Source organism: Mastigoproctus giganteus, chromosome 5 (assembly GCF_048544385.1).
Source record: "Mastigoproctus giganteus isolate SK-2022 chromosome 5, ASM4854438v1, whole genome shotgun sequence".
Classification (NCBI taxonomy): domain Eukaryota; kingdom Metazoa; phylum Arthropoda; class Arachnida; order Uropygi; family Thelyphonidae; genus Mastigoproctus; species Mastigoproctus giganteus.
The window spans coordinates 177,828,270-177,849,410 of NC_143579.1; the positions used below are offsets into that span (position 1 = coordinate 177,828,270).

The 21,141-nt window shown below is 36.8% G+C and overlaps 1 protein-coding gene across 1 annotated transcript in view; it reads left to right on the top strand.

Annotated features, from left to right (window-relative positions):
• LOC150085870 (mediator of RNA polymerase II transcription subunit 13-like) overlaps positions 1 to 21,141 on the top strand; it is a 554,522-nt gene that overhangs the window by 510,182 nt on the left and 23,199 nt on the right. Inside the window, exon 29 of the mRNA XM_090374721.1 lies at positions 9,168 to 9,283. Coding sequence (XP_090230847.1) covers positions 9,168 to 9,283 — 116 coding nt within the window. The remainder of the gene's footprint in view (positions 1 to 9,167; positions 9,284 to 21,141) is intronic.

The following is a 21,141-nucleotide window of genomic DNA, read 5'->3' on the forward strand; positions in this document are numbered from 1 at the left end:
GATGCACTAGCACGTCCAGAAACGGGAGCGAACCGTCCACCTCTGATTCTACGGTAAACTTGATGAAATTGGATAGAGAGTTGAGGTATTCTAGTAGTACCGTTTCAGAACCACGTGGTATTATGGTAAAAATATCGTCGACATATCTACACCACGTTGTAATAGGTGTAGGTGGGTTCTGGTGTATCTGCTTCTCCAGATCTTCCATGGCGATGTTAGCTACTACGGAACTGACAGGGGCACCCATAGCAGTGCCATGTACTTGTTTGTAGAGTGAGTCTTCAAAGGTGAAGATGCTGCTAGAGAGGCATAGGTTGAGGGCGGTACAGATGTCATCAGTGGATAGTGACGTCCTGGATTGGAGGCTTAAGTCGCTCTCAAGGAGCCTTCTGGCGCAGTGCACGGCCTGTTGGACGGGAATCGAGGTGAATAAAGAAACCACGTCAAATGATGCCATGACAGAGTTATCATGATAACTCTGTCATGGCATCATTTGACGTGGTTTCTTTATTCACCTCGATTCCCGTCCAACAGGCCGTGCACTGCGCCAGAAGGCTCCTTGAGAGCGACTTAAGCCTCCAATCCAGGACGTCACTATCCACTGATGACATCTGTACCGCCCTCAACCTATGCCTCTCTAGCAGCATCTTCACCTTTGAAGACTCACTCTACAAACAAGTACATGGCACTGCTATGGGTGCCCCTGTCAGTTCCGTAGTAGCTAACATCGCCATGGAAGATCTGGAGAAGCAGATACACCAGAACCCACCTACACCTATTACAACGTGGTGTAGATATGTCGACGATATTTTTACCATAATACCACGTGGTTCTGAAACGGTACTACTAGAATACCTCAACTCTCTATCCAATTTCATCAAGTTTACCGTAGAATCAGAGGTGGACGGTTCGCTCCCGTTTCTGGACGTGCTAGTGCATCGCGTAGGCCCACATCTAGAGACCTCAGTATACCGCAAACCCATGTGGTGCGGTCAATTCACCAACTACGGGTCCGGCCACGCTCCAAGCCATCTCAGTAGCACTGCCCGCACCCTGTTCTCCAGGGCCTGGAGCCATTCCAGCACCGACACAATTAGACGTAACGAGATCTCCCGTGTGAAGGCGGACTTAACCAGATGCGGTTATCCATCCCATGTACTAAACAGATGCTTGTTACAGGCACAAGAACTTACTTCCAACCCAAGACCTCCGAAGCAAGTCGGCATATCATCCGCCTACATTCCGTATTATCCAGGAGTGTCAGGACGTATCTCGAAGATCCTGAGAAGTTACAACATAAAATGTGTACAATTACCAGGTAGGAACCTACGTTCACTTGTCTCCAGTGTGAAGACCCCTGTCACACCTGTCTTACGCAGCAATGTAGTGTACCGTATCACCTGTAGGGCCTGTAACAGTTGCTACGTAGGTGAGACATCGAGACGTCTCCAGGATCGCCTCACGGAACACGACAGAGCAATCCGGCTTGCCGAAACTGACCAGTCCGCGCTTGCAGAACATTTTTGGGCTACCAACCACGATCTTGACCCCAAGCGCGACTTTGAGATAGTGGACCACGCGCGACACTTTCGCCACCGCCTATGGCTAGAGTCACTAAACATAATGAACAACCCTAAGGCATTAAATCGCCAGAAAGGCATGCGTATACATCCAATCCTGGAGACAACCGTTTTATTGATGGATGATCACTGGCGCAAGGCAGCACACGTCCGTGCTACAACAATGACGAATGAGTAACGTGCCACAGTTTGCTTGTAATGTATTTAAAAAATTCTGTCAGTTGAGAAAGGGACACGAGTTCCGAAAGCTTCTGGAAATATTTTATTTTATTTTATTTTACTGGGTATACTTTAAATAAATATCTGTTAGATTTTAACTGCTAATTGTACTATGGAATAGAAGCAACACAATATGGTCTTATAGCCCTTGTGCCATTAAAAAACATATCAACCCACCATCAACTCACTTATGACCATCCCATCCATAATGGACTATGCCGCATAGTTCGCGGTTTAAAAAGTGAAACAGCTTCGTACACTAGAGCAGTGGAAATTTGCATCTGGTCATGCAAGTCAAAGTGATAAAGTAGCAGTTATGGGATGTAGTTGAGATATCACAGAGTTTGAAAAGGGCATGATTGTGGGAGCTCGTGTGTCAGGTGCTTCCGTATCAGAAACAGCATGTTTTGTCCGTTTCTCGGTTTCTGCTTAAGGTGTACAAAGAATGGTGTTGAATGGGTCAGATTACCTCCTGCCAACTGAAGAATACGATATAGCTGATATTCAGAAACTTCAAGTGTGATATGACTGTGAAGCAAAACAGTTTAAAGTCCTCCCCCTTAAACTGTAATAGATTATGCAAGGTGGATGTTCCTGGTGACTGAATGGTGCAGTGCATCATACAGGCTGAACAGCAGGTCACTGTTTGCCAGTTGACATTACAATACAATATGTGGAATGCAAAAACAATATCCCAAATTATGATACACCACACACTCAGACGTGTAGGGTTCCATGGTAGATAACCCAAGAGACCCTAATCGTCATCACCACTAATCATCATTGACGGCAAATGTTTTGGTGTCAACAACACACTGGAGGACTGGAAACAAGTGTGCTGGTTAGATGATTCCAAATACCTGGTGCAACACTAGTCCATAGACCCATCATGCATGGTGCCCACTATCCAGGCAGGTGTTGATGGTTGCTTAATATAAAGCTTGTTTTGCTAGCAAGAATTAAGATCCCTGGTGTGTATGCCCCAAGATTTCACTGGCTAGGTCTACTGGCCGCTCTTTGGAGACCATGTGCACCCTGCCATGTTGCATTTTTTTTTTTTCCCTGGACAGAAACAGGATCTTCCAAGATGATAATGGGCTGTGTCATCAGCCCATTGAGTGGCCTCCAAATTCACCTGACCTCAGTCCAGTTGAACACCTGTGGGATGTTTTGGAACAGGAAGTGAGGCATATGGACATGCAACCATCATCTATTCCGACACTGAAAAGCCTAGCAAGCAGATGACTGCAGATCCCTACAGACATCTTTAGATATCTAGAGGAGATATGACAATGCTTAGGTGAACAGCAGCTGTTATCTGTGCAAATGATGGCCCAACATAGTATTAGGTAGGTGGTCACAATTCAGTAATCACTGACTGTATATATGTGTTCTTACTCCCTTACTGTAAACCATGAATGCAAAAACAAATGATGGGAGTTTAAGAAAAAAAAGAAAGTTTTAAAGTTTTGGCAAAAATGGTTTCTAACGTGGATTTGTACATAAAAAGAGATGGGTTGAAAAGTGACAGTTGAGGTTTAACATTGATAAATGCAAGCTACTGCATTCAAATAGCACTAATCCATTAGTTGATTAAGAAAAAGGATAATTGTACAATCTGAGGTGAAATTCTCTGAGCAGTGCAAATATGCTACTAGGACAGCTCTGTCGGTGATATATACAGGAACTTTAACATCAGTGGCAAACAGGGGATAATTCCAGTGAATAAGACAGTGGCTAGGTCACACCTGAAATACTACAAAAAACATACGGATTTGGAAACCTCATTTTAGAAAGAACATGGATCTGTTAGAAAGGGGCATAGAAGCGCAACAAAATTGAAGTTCAACGGGATATTCTTATCAAGGTAGACTGGGATTCTATAAGTTGCAGCTTCTAGAAACTGGGTCTGCATGGTCATTTAATTGAAATGTATAAGCCTTTAAACGGGATAAGTAAACTAAATGCTGATGGGATCTTTACTCTTTCTCAGCATACAGAATAGATGTGTGGGAAATTTGCATGCAGCCCGAGAATTATCAAATGTTGAAATAAAATTCCACCTAGTGTTGTGGAAATGGGTAGTTTGAAGAAATTTACTGGCTAGGTCTACTGGCCACTCTTTAAGAAGAATTAAGCCAAATTATTAAAAAAAAAAAAAAAAATGGCTAGTGAAAAGTATGGGGTTTGTTGGTTTTTTTTTTTTTTTTTTTTTTTTTAAATACATGCCTGGTTCTATTTAAGTGTTGCTTCCTTGCTAATACTGTTCCAGTTATTTCTTTTATTCTCTATCCTGGTATCTCTTATATTGCTTATACTATTCCAGTTATTTCTTTCCATTGTCATCTGTCTTGAGTTTAAATATATTGAGTGTGATTGTCTTTATTCATACATTTTCTGTGAATCACATCAGATTTTTTCTCCACCTCCACTACTTTCAGAGAACTAAATCACCCATTAACTGTTCATGCCCATCTACATTTAGATTTTACTAAAGCCTTTGACACTGTTCCACACAAAAGACTGTACAATTTGGAGCAGTTGTTTGTTATTTGGTTTTTAGGAGCATTAGCAACTAAGGCCATATTGCTCCGAGGATATGCGGTGGTCATTCCCTGACCTTTCCGCATTTTGTGGTCACGGGCTCGACCCCCGATCTAATCAAGAAGCGTGTGCTATGCACTGCTGCTCCTGCCCACCTGGCTATGGAGGCACCTTTTGGAGCGGTGTGGCACTAGGGCCAAATTACTGTTATGGATAAAGAATGATTGAGTGGCAGAAGACAGGGTGGTTATAAATGGGAATTGCTATTCTTGGCCTAATGTTATTAGTGGACCCCCCTCGTGTAGTCAGTGCTGAGCCCCTTACTGTTGACAATATTTATTAATGATATTGATGAAAACAAATTAAGCTTATCGTCGGAGTTTGCAGATTGTAAAACGGTTGGCAGGGTAGAATCGAGCACACTACTGCAGCAAGGCCTAGATAAATTTGGCAGTTGGCTGAAAGGTGGCAGTTGATGTTTAACATTAGTAAGTACAAAGTACTGCAAATGGCCAGCAGTAATTCCAGAATAACCTACCAATTAGTTGGTACCATACTGGAGGTCGTGGAGAATGAAAGAGATCTATGGGTCCGATATGAAGTTCTCTGAGCAGTGCAGATGGGCTGTCAGAACAGCCCATAGGGTTCTTTCAGTGATATATACAGGAACTTTGCCAACAGAAATGAAGAGGTGATTATCCCATTATATAAGGCAGTGGTCAAAACACATCTTGAGTACTGCATGCAGGTCTGGAAACCTCATTTTAACCCATTACCAGCCATAATTGAATTTAAAAGAAAAACTCCATTTTCTCGCTTAATATCAGCTAAAAGCATTCAAATGAAGACATGGTAAGAAAATTTTATTCAAAAAACTTTCTGGTTACAGAAAAAAGTACATCCCATTTTTGGGACTTTGGCTGAGAATAAGAAATATTTAGGAAATTAGACAAAGAAAAAATAAAAATAAAAATTTATTCAAAATCAAACAATGGTGTTTTTACACTAACTATGTATCAAACATATAATAATAAAAAAGTCATTTTGTGTGAAAGGGAACAAAACATATGTCATGTAGTAAATCACATTTGTTACAAAGTCTCTGTATTTTTTTACCACATAAAGCACATCTTCGTTGTGTCGTTATTGGAACTACCAAATGTCCATTGCCATCAAATCTCACGTCCAAGCTCACTCGTCCACCTAGAAGTTTAGACTTTTGTGGACCCAGCCTTTTTGAAGCAGAAATTGTTTTAGAAAGGTAGGCCAACACTACTTTCCTGCGTACATCCAGAAGCGATACATTTTCTTGAGAATTTGTAATTTGATACAATCTCCAAGTGTTGACAATGCATATATCTACGAGTTGTGTGAATAATGGCCACCACCATTTTTTTCAACGAATTCTGATTCTATAAAGTGAAACTTGCTTATCTAACATGTCCACCCATATGTGAATTATATTCTTGTATGGCCTTTGGTATAGGAATTTGAATTTGCTTTCTGTCTTTATGGGAGTAACGTCTAGTTTGTCCTAATGGCTCAATGTAACTGTAATTAGTTGCAAGTGAAACCGGTTTATTATCATTCCATTTTAGCATAAGTACTTCATTTGATTAGTCGAATCTATAATCAAAATAGCCCCGATCCTTCTCTTTTTCCATTTGCTTGCCAGAAATCAAAGGACACTTTTTGTGTTCGGTTTTCTCAGACTGTTCCGGTTGCTTTCATTCCCAGCTCTCTAAGGTGGCACATTATTTCATGGCTGGTGAAGAAATTGTCGAAAAACAGTGCATGTTTTTCATATTGGTCAGCAGGTATTGATGAAATTAGGTTTGTAATAACTCGAACTCCCAACAGCCCTCCATTTTCTCACTTTTGCCACAATATGTTTCAAAATTATATAAATAACCACTTGAACTACATAAACACCAGAGTTTGTAACCAAATTTGATTGGTTTTCCGCACATAAACATTTTTGCAGAATGTCGTCCATAATATCGAATCATCATTTCATCTATTGATAAATGGGCGTGAATCACGCCAAATTTTAAAATGTTTTGCTTTAGCATATCAAAATATGGTAGTACTTTGAACATTTTGTCATTTATATCAAGGCGTGAATTGTCCACTAAATGGAGATACTTTTTTATTTCTTTGAACCGTCTTCTTGGCATCGCATTGTATACTAAAGGTATACCAGCATCTGGGGCTTGTTCCCAATGCAAGTCCTCTTGAGGAAGTTTGTGATAACCACTAAACAATAGAACCCCAATAAAACTTCTCAATTCATCGGCACTAAGTGAAAAATTTGGGTCATTTTTTTTGTTGTGCGTACAATGTGCTTTGCTCTACTATGTGATCAATAATGCCTTGAGAGAAAAACTCTTCAAAAATTTCAACTGCTGTTTTACCGTATAACAAAATTTTCAAAATTATTTTGGGATAAACTGTTCGTCTCAGTGTACTATTAAACGGCTAAACGGCTAAAATTATCTTTCCGGTCAAAACAGCGCTCGGCGGGTGGGGGGAGAGGGGTGAAAAAATCGCGAGCGTGGATGTTTCTCGCTAATCCTTGTTCAGTATGTGTTATGCACTTGTCATGGAAGGTTTCGTCGTTTGCTTTTAATTTATATGCTTATAAATTGAATAAATTTATAAATTGATATGCTTACAAAAGTGATAAATCTACCGTTTTGCAGTATAAAACAGACTTTTTCGAGTGTGTTAACGGAAGAAAGTGCCTTTATTGTGGACAAGTTCTTTCTAACCCGTACAAAAATATTGCTACGAATAACAAGGGAAATGTGAAAAGATCAAAGGTGATGACATTAGCAAATAAAATTGGGTTATTAGACAAAATTTCTAATGGTGAAAGTGTCTCCTCAGTGGCAAAACATTATAAAATCGATGAGTCAACGGTACGATCAATCAAGAAATCGGAAGAAAAAATCCGCCGTAGTGTCCGTGAAAACGCGCTAATTGCTTCAAAAATTTGCTCTGTGACTCGTGATGTTAAATTAGAAAAAATGGAAAAAGCTTTAAATCTGTGGATAGAAGACCGAACTCAAAATAAAATTCCGTTAAGTTCACTCATCATTCGTGAAAAGGCAAAACTTCTTTATCAACACTTTAGCGAAACTGGTGATAGCACTGGCGGGATAAGTTTTTTAGCTAGCAAAGGCACTGGTTTGAAAGATTTGTTTGAAATTTCTAATAAATATTACATTTAATATTAAATTGTTTCTTATTTTCATTTCGATGCCATATGCTTGCATTTCACCATGTACTGTCTATGTACATAGTCATATTATGAAGGTACATATAATACATACATAGACAAAATTTTAGACTAGTTTTTCTTATATATTTCATACTTTGGAACGGAACCCCTTTATTACTATGGGAGCCATAATTCAGTATTCGCGGCATTTCTCAGGAACGTAACCCCCACGAATAGTGGGGGTTTACTGTACTGATAAAACAGATGGCTTTAGAGTGAGTGGGCAACCTCCGGCTCGAGAAAATGCATAATCTGGCCAACAGTCATTTTCAAAATATATATATAATAAATGGCCTGCTGAAGAATATATATTGTGAAATTTTGTTTATTATAATTTTTATTATATTTTCTGTTATTAAATTGTTTTTAACATTTTGATTGCATGTCACCTAATGAATGATTTCAGTTTGTGCCATATATCACAACTCGAGTAAGCAGCAGTGTTGACAAAAAATAAGCAAGCACTGTCTTCTGGCAACACTGATGAGCAGTCATAGACTTACATGTAATCAGGAGTGGTTCTCGGACTCTCAGCTCTTCAAAATGTGATTGCAGTGCAAATATATTGTGCATTTCAAATAGCAAATAATCAACACATAAAAGTAAATCATTTGGAGAGGATTTACCATTTTATTTTTATGAAGGTATTTATTGAAACCTATTGCAGTACATAATTGAAAATCTAATATTTTTAAGGTTTTATAAAATATTTGAAATTATAATAATTTTGAATTTAATTTTTTTTATAATTGTATACTATAATTGTATTTTTGTAATTTTTTCTTGAATCTGTATTTGGTTTTTCTTATTAATAAAATTAATTATATGTATGAATATGTATAAATATTACAATAACATAAAACTGTTTATGACAGTTTTTTCATTATACACCATTTTAATAATTCTAAAAATTGTAGAAAGCTGAAAAAAATTTGGCCTTCATGTACCTCACAGGCATTTTATTTGGCTCGCCTTATAAAAAGGTTGCCCACCCCTGCTTTAGAGCATAAGACTGATCAAAGTAGTGGCTGCTATAACTTTGTCTCTTAGTAATATATCTCTCTCTGTTTTTTTTCCTCCCCTGAAATCAGTCAGTATCACCCTAAGAATATGAACTTCATATTGCCCGTAACTTCACATTAGTTTATAAAAAAAAATTTACACATTTATTTTTAAACCAAAAAAAAAAAAAGCAAAAAATAGATGATTTTGCTAATAATTCATATGTCATTCTAGAGCAGCAATATCATAATGCAGACAGTTGGTTCTTTGTTTTTTTTTTTTTTTTTTTAATCATAAAATAGTGGTTGTTTAGCCACTCTAAACAAGATTTGAAGCACCACTGCTACAGTGGTTAAAAATTAACTTTTAGACATTTTAAGTTAATCAAAGGATACTTGATTTTAAATTACATTTTGATATTAGTGTGGTTTGTAGTGCTAACAGATTTTTAATTAAGGAATTTGGAATTAAGGAATATTATACTAGTTTTAGGAAACCCATTGAATTAGTGCTAGTGACTAATTTTGTTTCTCTTGCAGTCAGCACTCCACATCCACACTCCATCAGTACAACAAAGTTCCGATGATTTGCTTCATCAGAGTGTCCACATACGAAATCATCCATTGGATTCCAACTTAACAACTGATGTACTCAGGTTAGTGTTCATGAAAAATACTTAATTTATGCCGACCGGACTAGCCAGGTGGGTAAAGTGCCTGCCTGGCAACCCAAAGGTCACGGGTTCGAATCCCGCCTCGGGCTTGGATCAAAGTACTGCAAAAACCTTGGGAGGTGCATTATGGCCACAGAAGCCGATGCGCCAACAACTACCAAAAAAAAAAAAAAAAAAACTTAATTTATACTTGAAAATATGTAACAAAAATTGGAGCGTTTTTTTTTTTTTTTTTCCCCCCTTCCACTTCTGGCCCTATTTTTCATAAACAACCTGTATTTTATTTTTATTTGTCTGATAGCTTAACTGCTTGCTTCAATTTCCCGTAATATTCCCATAATTGAAAATTTGTATGCCAGTATGTGGTACATACACCATCTGTTTCAATGTCTGTTTTCTTTTGAATGCTGATTTTTTTTTACTTTAATCAGTACTAATCTGTCATAACATTATGCAATTTTCTCGTTAAATATAATTTTTTCTATAATCATAATTAACTATTGGAAAACTGGCTGACTATTTCGTCAATTCAGTAATGTAAACGCATGTTACTTTTCATTCGAATTTATATGTGAAGAATTCTTTGACTCATTTTATTATTGCCATATATGAAAAATAACATGGGGATTTTCTTCTGACTTCAGTATGGTAGTATACTTTTTATTACATTGATTTTAGTAACAAAAACTGGTGGATAATAGTAATTTGGGAATCAAAAGTTCTCTTAGTGAATAAGGTTTTGGAACAAGAGATATGTACAGTTTATCATATAATACTAGTTTAGGTGTTTTAGTGTAGTTAAACAGTTTTATATTCTAAATTGAATATTCTGATTTTGTTCATTTGCAATGTAAACAGAATTTCAAACTGATTGAATCTATATATCAGCAGCCCTCTTAGTATTAGCCTTATGATGCAAGAAAATTCAAACCTTTGCTGCACCAGCCAAAAAATAATAAATAATGAAATAAAATTAACTACCTATTTGACTCCCCCCTTGCATTGGTACTTATCCAGTTGACATTTGAACCCTCCCAAGATGTTAGCCTCAAACACTCATTGAAACAACTTATTCCAGTAATCAAAAACTCACTGGCAAAAAAGAAAATTTCCTGCATTCCAGTCTAACTCTCTTCCCATGCAATTTGAATTTATGACCAGCTGGTTCTGGAATAATTTATAATAATGAAAGTTTCAACCTCTTTCAAATTAATTCTCATTTCTTTCACTTTCTCTTCTCAAAATTATTCCAGTAATCAAAAACTCACTGGCAAAAAAGAAAATTTCCTGCATTCCAGTCTAAATCTCTTCCCGTGCAATTAGAATTTATGACCAGCTGGTTCTGGAATAATTGATAATAATGAAAGTTTCAACCTCTTTCAAATTCATTCTCATTTCTTTCACTTTCTCTTCTCAGAACCTTGTATATCTCAATCAAGCTTCCTCTAAATTGCCTAGTCACCAAACTCTGTAGCCCACATTCAAAGTGCGAGAAGTTCAGTGTAGTTTTTTGGTTGCAATTTCCATATTTGAACACGATATTCAAAGTGCATTCTTGCAATTACCTTAGTGGGATTACAATATCCCTCTACAAGTAAATTTTCAGTAAATCATCAATAGGACATCAGGGCCTTGCTGCCAGGCTACACTACACAGAAAACCTCATGTCCAGATGTATTGTAACTTACAAATCTCTTTTTTAATTCTGCCCTTTTTTAATTCACCCCCTCCCAAGTGGGGTTGAATCAGTAAGTTGTTTTGAGGCTGATACTCCCAGTTTAAGATTGTACATTTTGCTGCATTAAAACTTAGCTGCCACTTTTTTGACCATCCTTGAAGTCTGTATAAGTCATCCTGAAAAGGCTGTACTTGGCATTGATCATTAACTACTCTAGCAATTTTGACATCACACTCTCTTTCACTTTGTCAGTGTCGCTTAAAACAATCAGAAACAACAAAGGTCTCAGTACCAATCATTAGGGAACTCCACTTCTTATATTAGCCCAATCTAAAGAGTGATCATTTATCACAACCCTCTGCAGTCCATCTAAGGATTTTTTCCTCTGATTCCAACTTGTTCCAGCTTATGCAGTAACCTTTCATGCAGGATTGAGTCACATGATTGCTTTGCTGAAATCCAAGCAAACAACATTGAAATTTTTTCCTACATCCAGCTCGTGAGCGACTGTCAAAATAACTAATCAGGTTGGATAAACATGATTTTCCTTCAGAATTCCATTTCTATATAAATAATCTTGTACCTGCACTTTTTATTATTGAGTCCATGATTTTCCCTACCAACAAAGTTGGTGGGAAAATAGTAGTTACCCACTTCATCCTTAAAATATATTGGTGATGCCAGGAGAAATTCCCCTGTAATTAACATTAATGGTTCAATGCACTCTATTGCTGCCTCCCTCAAAATTACTGGGTATATGCCATCAACTCCAGGAGCCTTCTTCACCTTTAAGCTTGATGTAGCCGAATGTGGACCAGGATTTAAGCCCGTGACTGCTAAATATGATTATGTTTGTATTGATTGATTTATTGTAAACTCCACGACCTGATGGTCATTCCAAAGTATAAATGAGAATATTTTAGGTTTTTCTAATAAATGATCTGAAATTTCAATATCACTAATTTCATGCTTCCAAGCTTCACTTGCACAATTTCCCTGCTCACTCTAAAAAGTGTTTCTTCTGCAAATATCAATGTGAAGTACCTGTTAAATTCTGATTTGTTCTTCTCTTGTTAGTATTCACACGTGAGAAACTACTCATTCTTTGCACTCTCTTAGCCGGTGATTTCTCATAATCTGCCTTTGCCATACTAACCTTTTCAGTGGTTCTCTTACAGATAAACATGCAGCTGTAACTTTCCCATTCTATCTTTTTTGGTTCTGTTAAATCTATTCATCCATCTCAGCATCATCCGTGTACTATATTTTCCTAATGGTATATACCATTCAAGACTTCTGTGACTATAGCTTTAAAAGTATATCGTAATTCTAATGTATTTCCACTCTGTGTGCTATCTCCCTAGTTGGTAGAGGCCATCTAGCACCTTAAGCTGTCATAATCTCCTTTTCTGAAATTAAAATGAATTCCTTTGGCTTTAACAACTGCTACTTTGTTCCTCATGATTCAGCTTAGAACTCCATGACCATTTCCTTTACTGTTGGTCCTATGATGCCATCTGGTTCTTGGATGATAATCAGATCTACAATATTCTTGTCCCTAGTACTTTCCTTAACATGTTGATAGAAATAGCAATCATCCAGTTGATTTAAAAATTAAAAGTCTTATTTCAAGACAGATCGAAATGTGTTTGGGGGGGGGGGAATAAGAGTGTGCCCTGTGGGAGTTTGCTCTCCTCTTCCAAAAAAATATTGTAAATCAGACCAGTGTGGCATTAGGGGCAAGTTGCTACTATGAATGAAGAGATGGTTAACAGAAAGAAAGCAGAGTGGTTGGATGCTGCTCTTCTTGAACTAATATTATTAGTGGAGTACCCCTAGGTTTACTTTACTTTTTTTTTTTTTTTTTCTTACCCCTAGGTTCACTGCTTGACCCATTTGTTTTCAATATTTATTAATGATATTGATGAATGATTATCGGGCTTAATGTCTAAGTTTGCAGATAATACACTGGCTGGCAAGGTCTTAATGACCATAATAAAGGTATGGTACTGTAACAAGATACAGAAAAATTAGGCAGATGGGCTGATAAGCGGCCATTGAAGTTTAAAATTGATAAATGCATGGTACTGCATTTATCAATAATTAATAGCAGTAATTCCAGAATAACATACCAACTGTGTGGTGCCACACTCAAGGTATTAGAGAAATGAAAAAGACCTGAGGTTAATTGTGCAGTCAGCATGAAGTTCTCTTAGCAGTGCAGATGAGCTGCTAGGACAGCTCATGGGGTTTTGTCAGACAGAAATTTTGCCAGTAGGGAAAAGAAAGCAATGAAGTGAGGACAGGGAAATATTGAGCAGTGTTGATTGAATGTATTCCTGGACCTGCCCTTGCCAGAGCACTGATGATGATGATGATGATGATAAGGCAGTGGTTAGGCCACACCTTGAGTACTGTGTACAGGTCTGAAAGCCTCATTTTATAAAGGATGGAGGTCCTTTTTTATGTATAGGATGGAGATCCTTTTTTATGTATAGGATGGAGATCCTTTATTATATATATGATTTTATAAAGGATGGATGAAGGTAATGAAGTGAGGATAGGGAAATATGAAGCAGTGTTAATTGAATGTATGCCTGGACCTGTCCTTGCCAGAGCACTGATGATGATGATGATAAAGCAGTGATTACAGGGCCGGCTTCAGTGGCAATCGAGCAGTGCGACCGCACAGGGCGCCAAAATTTAGGGTGCAAAATGCCCTGCAAGTTCACTGATTTGCTGTAAATTTCAAGTCACGATCGTCTGAAAGTTGCCATATGAAGTCAATCTTACGTTCTGATACAAGCAATTCAGAAGTGTTTAGATTTCAGTTATTGTGCATTCAGATGAATAAACGTGCTACTTAACTCACCAGAAACAGGCCCAGGGCCGTACAGGCTACTACTTTCGGTTAATTTTTCAGTTAATAGTAAAAATATAATCCATAAACTTAATAGGAGGGTGCACCAAAAAATCTCGCACAGGGTGTGATAGACCTGAGGCCGGTTCTGAGTGGTTAGGCTACACCTTGAGTACTGTGTGCAGGTCTGGAAGCCTCATTTTATAAAGATCTGTTGGAATGGGTGCAGAGAAAAATAACAAGATTAGTGATAGTAACAGAAGGGTACTATTATCAGACTTCAGTTCTGGAAATTGCAGCCTTGGGAAACTAGGCACCTGCAAGATCTGATTGAGATGCTTTAAGGCTTTGAATGGATTAAATAAGCTAAATTTTGATGGCATCCTTACTCTTTCTCAGAAAACACACCTGATGGGGTAGAAATTTAAATTTAGGAAGAATGGTTCCATGACAGATGTACAGAAATTTGTTTTCATCAAGAGGGCAGTTGATTGTTGAAACTATTTTCATTAAACAAAGCATCATTAGAGGAGATGGACAGCTCATGTGGAATGTGTATGTGTGTTTTTTTGAAAAGTTAGGTGTGCGATAAATTTCGTTCCAGTCAGACTGTAAACATAAATGCTATGAAGGAGACACAAAATGCACACATGACAATCGATCTCATAAACCAGCAGATGTCTGAAAGGTGACAGTTTTTGGAACTTTTTCTGGAAAAATGTGACTGCTGTGTGGTGAAACTGATTTGAATTATTTTGATTTTCAGCTGCTTGCTGATATGACTCAAATAATTAACTGGGTTTTTTTTGTCTATGTAGCCTTCATTCACAGAGTTCATTTCTTTTTACTACTGTTGCTTGATTGTTTGGGAGTTCCTTGATGTATTGATTGCTTTGGTCCACCAGCTCATTTAGTACTAGATATAATCTTTGTCTTGTTGTTGTTGTGTTGTTTGGGTCGAAAAACCTGGAATAGCTCAGAAGCAAAGGAATACCACCTCTGAGATTGATTGCCAGTTGATCTTTGACAGGATCTAAACCTAGACCTACCCAGATGAGCAAATTTAAATTTTATTATAAATTTCAGAGCATAAAAGAGTTTCAAGGTTTGAGGATAATGTTATTGATAATTTAGCTAAGTGAAAGCCTTTCCTTATTCTCAAAGAATAAGTGCATGCTGAAATAAAAGTTATGGTCATTTCTCATATACATTGCTTCTGCAACTGCTCTTCATAATACATTACAAAGATCAGCTTACTCACTTTTCAGAAAGATAAAATTTTTGCCTTCCTTTATAATAGTATTAACCATCCCTTTGGTTATTTTGCCAGTAAAGCTTTTCAGCATGTGGCTAATTTCCCTAGTGAGTGCAAACAAAATTGCACAGAAGGATATGAGAAACAAACAGAAACCAGAGATGGATAAAATGGGGTAAAAAAAAACTCAGTAGCCTTAACGGTTGGAGAAGGAATGGAAGGAGAACTTACAGTGAGCAGCACCAGCATGATTTTTCATTGTGCAGTACTAAAGCACCTCACAAAAGTGTTATTTATTACCTAAGAGGTATGTCAAGACCATGGAACATTGGTCTTCTAAAACCAATGTTCCATGGTCCAGAGTTCATGCAAGATTGGGTGCAAGCAGAATTGCAGGAATCTACTTGTTATTAATTGAAATAAGAAACAAACAGAATAGTGAACGCTCAAAATAATTACACATTATAAAAAAGAATGATACCGTGAAAGATTACTGAATAACTTAATCGAGTAATTGATGTTCCAGGAAGATGAACCAGGGCAATACTTGCAGACAACTTTTAAACACTTTTATTAATATAAAAGAGCCTGTTATGAGTAATATTTGATTATCATATATCTAAACCTCCTTTTCTGGATACTCATTTTCAAGTAAACATAAGCTAATTATATATTTCAAATATGATAGACTTTATCCACATCACACATATTACTGAATCATAATGCATTCCCATATCAGATGTCATTGACTGAGGCCAGTTATTTTGCAAGATATTGCATTGCTGAAATTTGTACCTTAACTTTTAGCATAATATCTATAGTACATATAATAGATAGGTATAGACATCTTCTGATTTACACATTACTGAATATACCATCTAAATTTAAAATTGATAAATTAAAAGTTAATTTCCCATAAGAATTAATGGAAAATGTGGGGTGTTGCTTGCAAGGGCCAAGCTGATGTACATTGTTGAATTGCCAAATGGTAGATGTTTACTTCATGTTCAATTGGCACCAAATATTTTTATATAGTAAGTGTTTTTAAATGAAAACGATCATGTAGAAAAGAAGTTAGAGTACAGAACTGCTATGCATTAGCAGCCATGAATTTTTATTTCATGCTTTTATCTTTCATACTCTTTTTTTTTTTTTTTTTTTCCTGTTTACATACAGAAATTATACAGCAGAGAAATTATTATTAATTGAATACATAATTCTCCAAAATTAAAAATTTGCAAAATTTATCAAACAAACTCAGCACTGACCTACATCGTGTGATAGCCTTCCATATGCTCTGCTACCATGTTAAAAATAAAATAAGGTATCCTGAATCGAAAATATATTGTACTTGGGGGGAGGGGTTATGCTGGAACAGCATTCCAAAGAAAAAAATAATAAAAAATCATATGGACATCTGTGTAAAAATTATTGTTTATGAGAATGGTAGAGCCTCCTCTAGACTTTTTAATGTAGTTAAATACATTAACAACGTGGCTTATTTAGGCCATCATGCAGCCATAGACATAAACAGTAAAAAAAAAAAAAAAAGAACTTACAATAAGAAACCTGATGATAACATGTTTTTACTGTGGAAATCTTTATAAAAACATTTTGAATAATAAATAAATACCTATTAAATTAGTATTTACTGCTCCAATTTACTACTCTCAAAATTTTGTGCATTTGGCACGATTTTTTAAAAAATTTTCTAAGGTAGGACAAGTAGATACATGGGCTGTGTTAGAGACCCCGAAACACCATTCTGTCTTAGGAGGGGACTTCCTCGGTGTTTTGGAAGTTTATATTTTACAAAAAAAGCCCAACTTGTACTCAATAACATTCCTCTCTGGTAGCTCGTTTGGCATGATACATTGAGGTCTACTACTTCTTTAGAGAGATCTGGGTTCAGTGACTGTAGGAATTTATTATATTTTCTTCAATCAAGGCTTTAGTTAGCTGATCACAGGTAGAACAAGCATTTCCCCCAATAAAATTATTCTAAGTTTTTCAGCCCACACAACATGAAAATTGGCCCTCGAAGATACACTTCTGCAGATAAATCACCATGCATGATATTAAGAGTAGAAGATCTGAGGACTCATTTAACAAATACAGGGTAATGTTGGTAAAAAGTTGGAAGTTAGAATTGAATTTGAAAGTGTTTACAATTCTGCCCAAATACGACAGGAGGGAAAACATGTTGATTAAGTTCCTGAGAAATGCCGCAAATACTGAGTTATGGCTCCCATAGTAATAAAGGGGTTCCATTCCAAAGTATGAAATATATAAGAAAAACTAGTCTAAAATTTTGTCTATGTATGTATTATAGGTACCTTCATAGTATATAGTGAAATGCAAGCATATGGCATCGAAATGAAAATAAGAAACAGTTTAATATTAAATGTAATATTTATTAGAAATTTCAAACAAATCTTTCAAACTAGCGCCTTTGCTAGCTAAAAAACTTATCCCGCCAGTGCTATCACCAGTTTCGCTAAAGTGTTGATAAAGGAGTTTTGCTTTTTCACGAATGATGAGTGAACTTAACGGAATTTTATTTTGAGTTCGGTCTTCTATCCACAGATTTAAAGCTTTTTCCATTTTTTCTAATTTAACATCACGAGTTACAGAGCAAATTTTTGAAGCAATTAGCGCGTTTTCACGGACACTATGGCGGATTTTTTCTTCCGATTTCTTGATTGATCATACCGTTGACTCATTGATTTTATGTAATGTTTTGCCTCTGAGAAGACACTTTCACCATTAGAAATTTTGTCTAAAAACTCAATTTTATTCACCAATGTCATCACCTTCTTTGATAATTTCACATTCACATTTCCCTTGTTATTCGTAGCCATATTTTTGAAGGGGTTAGAAAGAACTTGTCCAAATAAAGTCACTTTCTTCCGTTAACACACTCGAAAAAGTCTGTTTTACACTGCAAAATGGTAGATTAATCAATTTTATAAGCATATCAGTTTATAAATTGATAAATTTATTCAATTTTAAAAGCATATAAATTAAAAACAAACGACGAAACCTTCCCTGGCAAGCGCTTAACACATACCGAACAAGGATTAGCGAGAAACATCGATGCTCACGATTTTGTCACCCCTCTCCCCCACCCACTGAGCGTTGTTTTGACCGGGAAAGATAATTTTGGCCACGCCCATGTTTTTTTATTACGGCGCTTTAAAATTCACATTTTTTTAGGTTTCATTCTATGTTAAATCAGCGACCACGAATACGCGAATACAGATACCGCGAATAGCGGGGGTTTACTGTACTTAGGCTGTGTTAGGGTATCTAAGAGTAAGAACAGGTTCAAGTATATTTGCATGTACACCAAGGAGCACTGTAAATAAATTTCATGAATTTGAAGTACTGATTAATAAGTCATCAAATGCAAACATTGTAGGGATAGTGGAGACATGGTGTCACTCAGACATAAGTGATACTGAATTTGAATATGGAGAGTACAATATGTATAGGAAGGACAGAGAGGACAGGAGGGATGGATTGGTTATGCTCTCAGTTTAGAAGCATATTAAATCTTAGGCAATGTTGAGTCAGTTTGGTGTGATACAAGCACTGAGAAAACAAAATTGAGAGTAGGAGTGTGTTATAGACCTAATGACTACAAAAAGTATACCAAGCAACTATACAGAGAAAGAGAATGGGTCTGTAAATTAGAATGTCTTATAATGGGAGATTTTAACTTTCCAGATGTTGAATTTGTGGGTTGGTCACTCACACACTAGCAAGACTTGTGGATTTATTGGATGATTGTTTTCTACAGCAGCATGTTAGAAAAGCAACAAGAGGAAACAATACTCTTGATTTAGTTATCAGCAGTGATTCTTCATGCCCTAAGAATCTACACATAAAAGAGACCCACTGGGTGGCAGCGATCACAATGTACTAATTGTAGAATTCAATTAAAGACATAACCACTGTCAAGGCTTTTGCTTTCATAAGGGTGCAGTGGTCTCAGACAGTTTTTAAATTCTATGCAGTGGAACCAACTGATGATGTTACCAACAGCAAATTTTAAATGGGAAACATTCAGGAAAGTAACCTTAGAAGCTACTAGACTTTTTATACCAATAAAGAAATGTTCAAGACTTAGACCTAAATGGATTTCAGATGAACTATTGAAATACGTGGCATAGAAGAAAAGTGCATGTGGTGCATATAATTTATCAGGTGATACGTGAGCCTATGGTATATACAGATTAGTCTGTAATCAGGTCACAAAGGAGGTTAGGGAAACCAAGGTAGATTATGAGAAGTCTCTGGCCTTTGAATGCAATGAAAAGCAGCAAAGACATGTGTGCATATATTAACAGTAGATGGAAGGGGTTGAACCATGTTGGGCCACTTGCTGTCATTTAGCTCAGGTTGCTGACAAATTAGTTAGGTATTTTGCATCTACACATGAGGAATTCTTTAGGGGAGGGGATACCAGAAGTTCATCAAACTCTAATGGGGAGCTAAATGACTTCGTGGTAACTGAAGGGAAAGTGAATCCATAAAGAGAAATTGTTGAAGCTGAACATAAAAAAGGTGCCTAGGGTAGATAGAGTCTATCCAAATTATATTACGAGAGGCAGCAAATGATGTAAGCAAACCCTTAGCCATAATTATGAGAGCATCCTTGGATTGAGGGGAGATCCCTACAGGCTGGAGATACGTGAATGTATCCCCAATTCATAAAGGGGAATCAAAAGGTGACATGAGTAATTACAAACATGTTAACTTAACATATTTCCATGGATAGTAACGAGTCACTGGTTAAAGAAGTAATGTGGGGCCATCTTGACAGGAGTACAATTATACTGCAGTCATAAATTTGTTAAGGGGTGATCTTGTCTAACCAATCTGATAGGTTATTATGATGCAGTAACCAAGGAACTCTATGCAAAAAAAAATAATTTTGATATCATATACTTGAATTTAGGAAGGTTTTTTTTTTTTTGCATACTGCTACACATATATAAACTTCACTGTTGTATAAACTGGAGCAATGTGGCATTAAGGACAAGTTATTGCTATGGATAAAGGAATGGTTAAGAGGAAGAAGACAGAGAGTAGTTATCAGTGGGCACTGTTCATCGTGGATTACTGTTATCAGTGGAGTCCCTCAGGGTTCATTGCTGGGCCCATTGTTGTTTTCAGTATTTATTAATGATATTGAGACGTAGGTATATCAGGCGTAATGTCAAAGTTTACAGATGATACAAAGGTTGGCAACAGCAATTAGGGTGACCTACTGCAACAAGATCTAGGAAAATTAGGTTAATGGGCTGAGAAATGGCAGCTGAAGTTTAACATTCACAAATGCAAGGTACTACACTCAGGATGGTGGAATATGAAAAGACTTGGGGGTAATTGTGCAATCAGATGCGAAATCACAATGAGCAGTGCAAACACATTGACAGGACAGCTCGTGGTGGTATGATGATATACAACTTTACTAGCAAGGATAAGGAGGTGATTATCTCTTAGTATGAGTCCATGGTTATGAGTACCATATCTATGAGTACCATCTTGAGTACCATATACAGGTCTGGAGTAACACTTTGGGAAGGATGTAGATCTACTAGAACGGTTGCAGAGAAGGACAGCCAGATTGGTGAAGGGACCAAAAGGTGCTATTAGGTAGAAATGATTCAGTTCTATAAATTGCAGAATCTGAAGATAGACGTCTGCTGGAAGGTCTGATTGAAGTATTTAAGTATTGAATGGATTGAATAAATTAAATGTTAATGGCATTCTTCCTCTTGCTGAGACTACACATTTGAATGGGCATAAATTCAAGTTGAGGAAGGATGGTTGCAGGATAGATGTGCGGAAGTTTGCCTTCAGCTAGCGGGTGGTTGATTGTTGGAACAGGCTTCGATCTGTTGTGGGAGTGGGTGGTTTGAATAAATTTAAGGAACAACTAGACAAAGTCTTGGTGCATATGGATGGGTGAAGTGTGTAGGGTTTTTTTTTTTTTTTTTTTTTGGCTGATGCTCTATAATTTTGCTTTCTTGCATCAT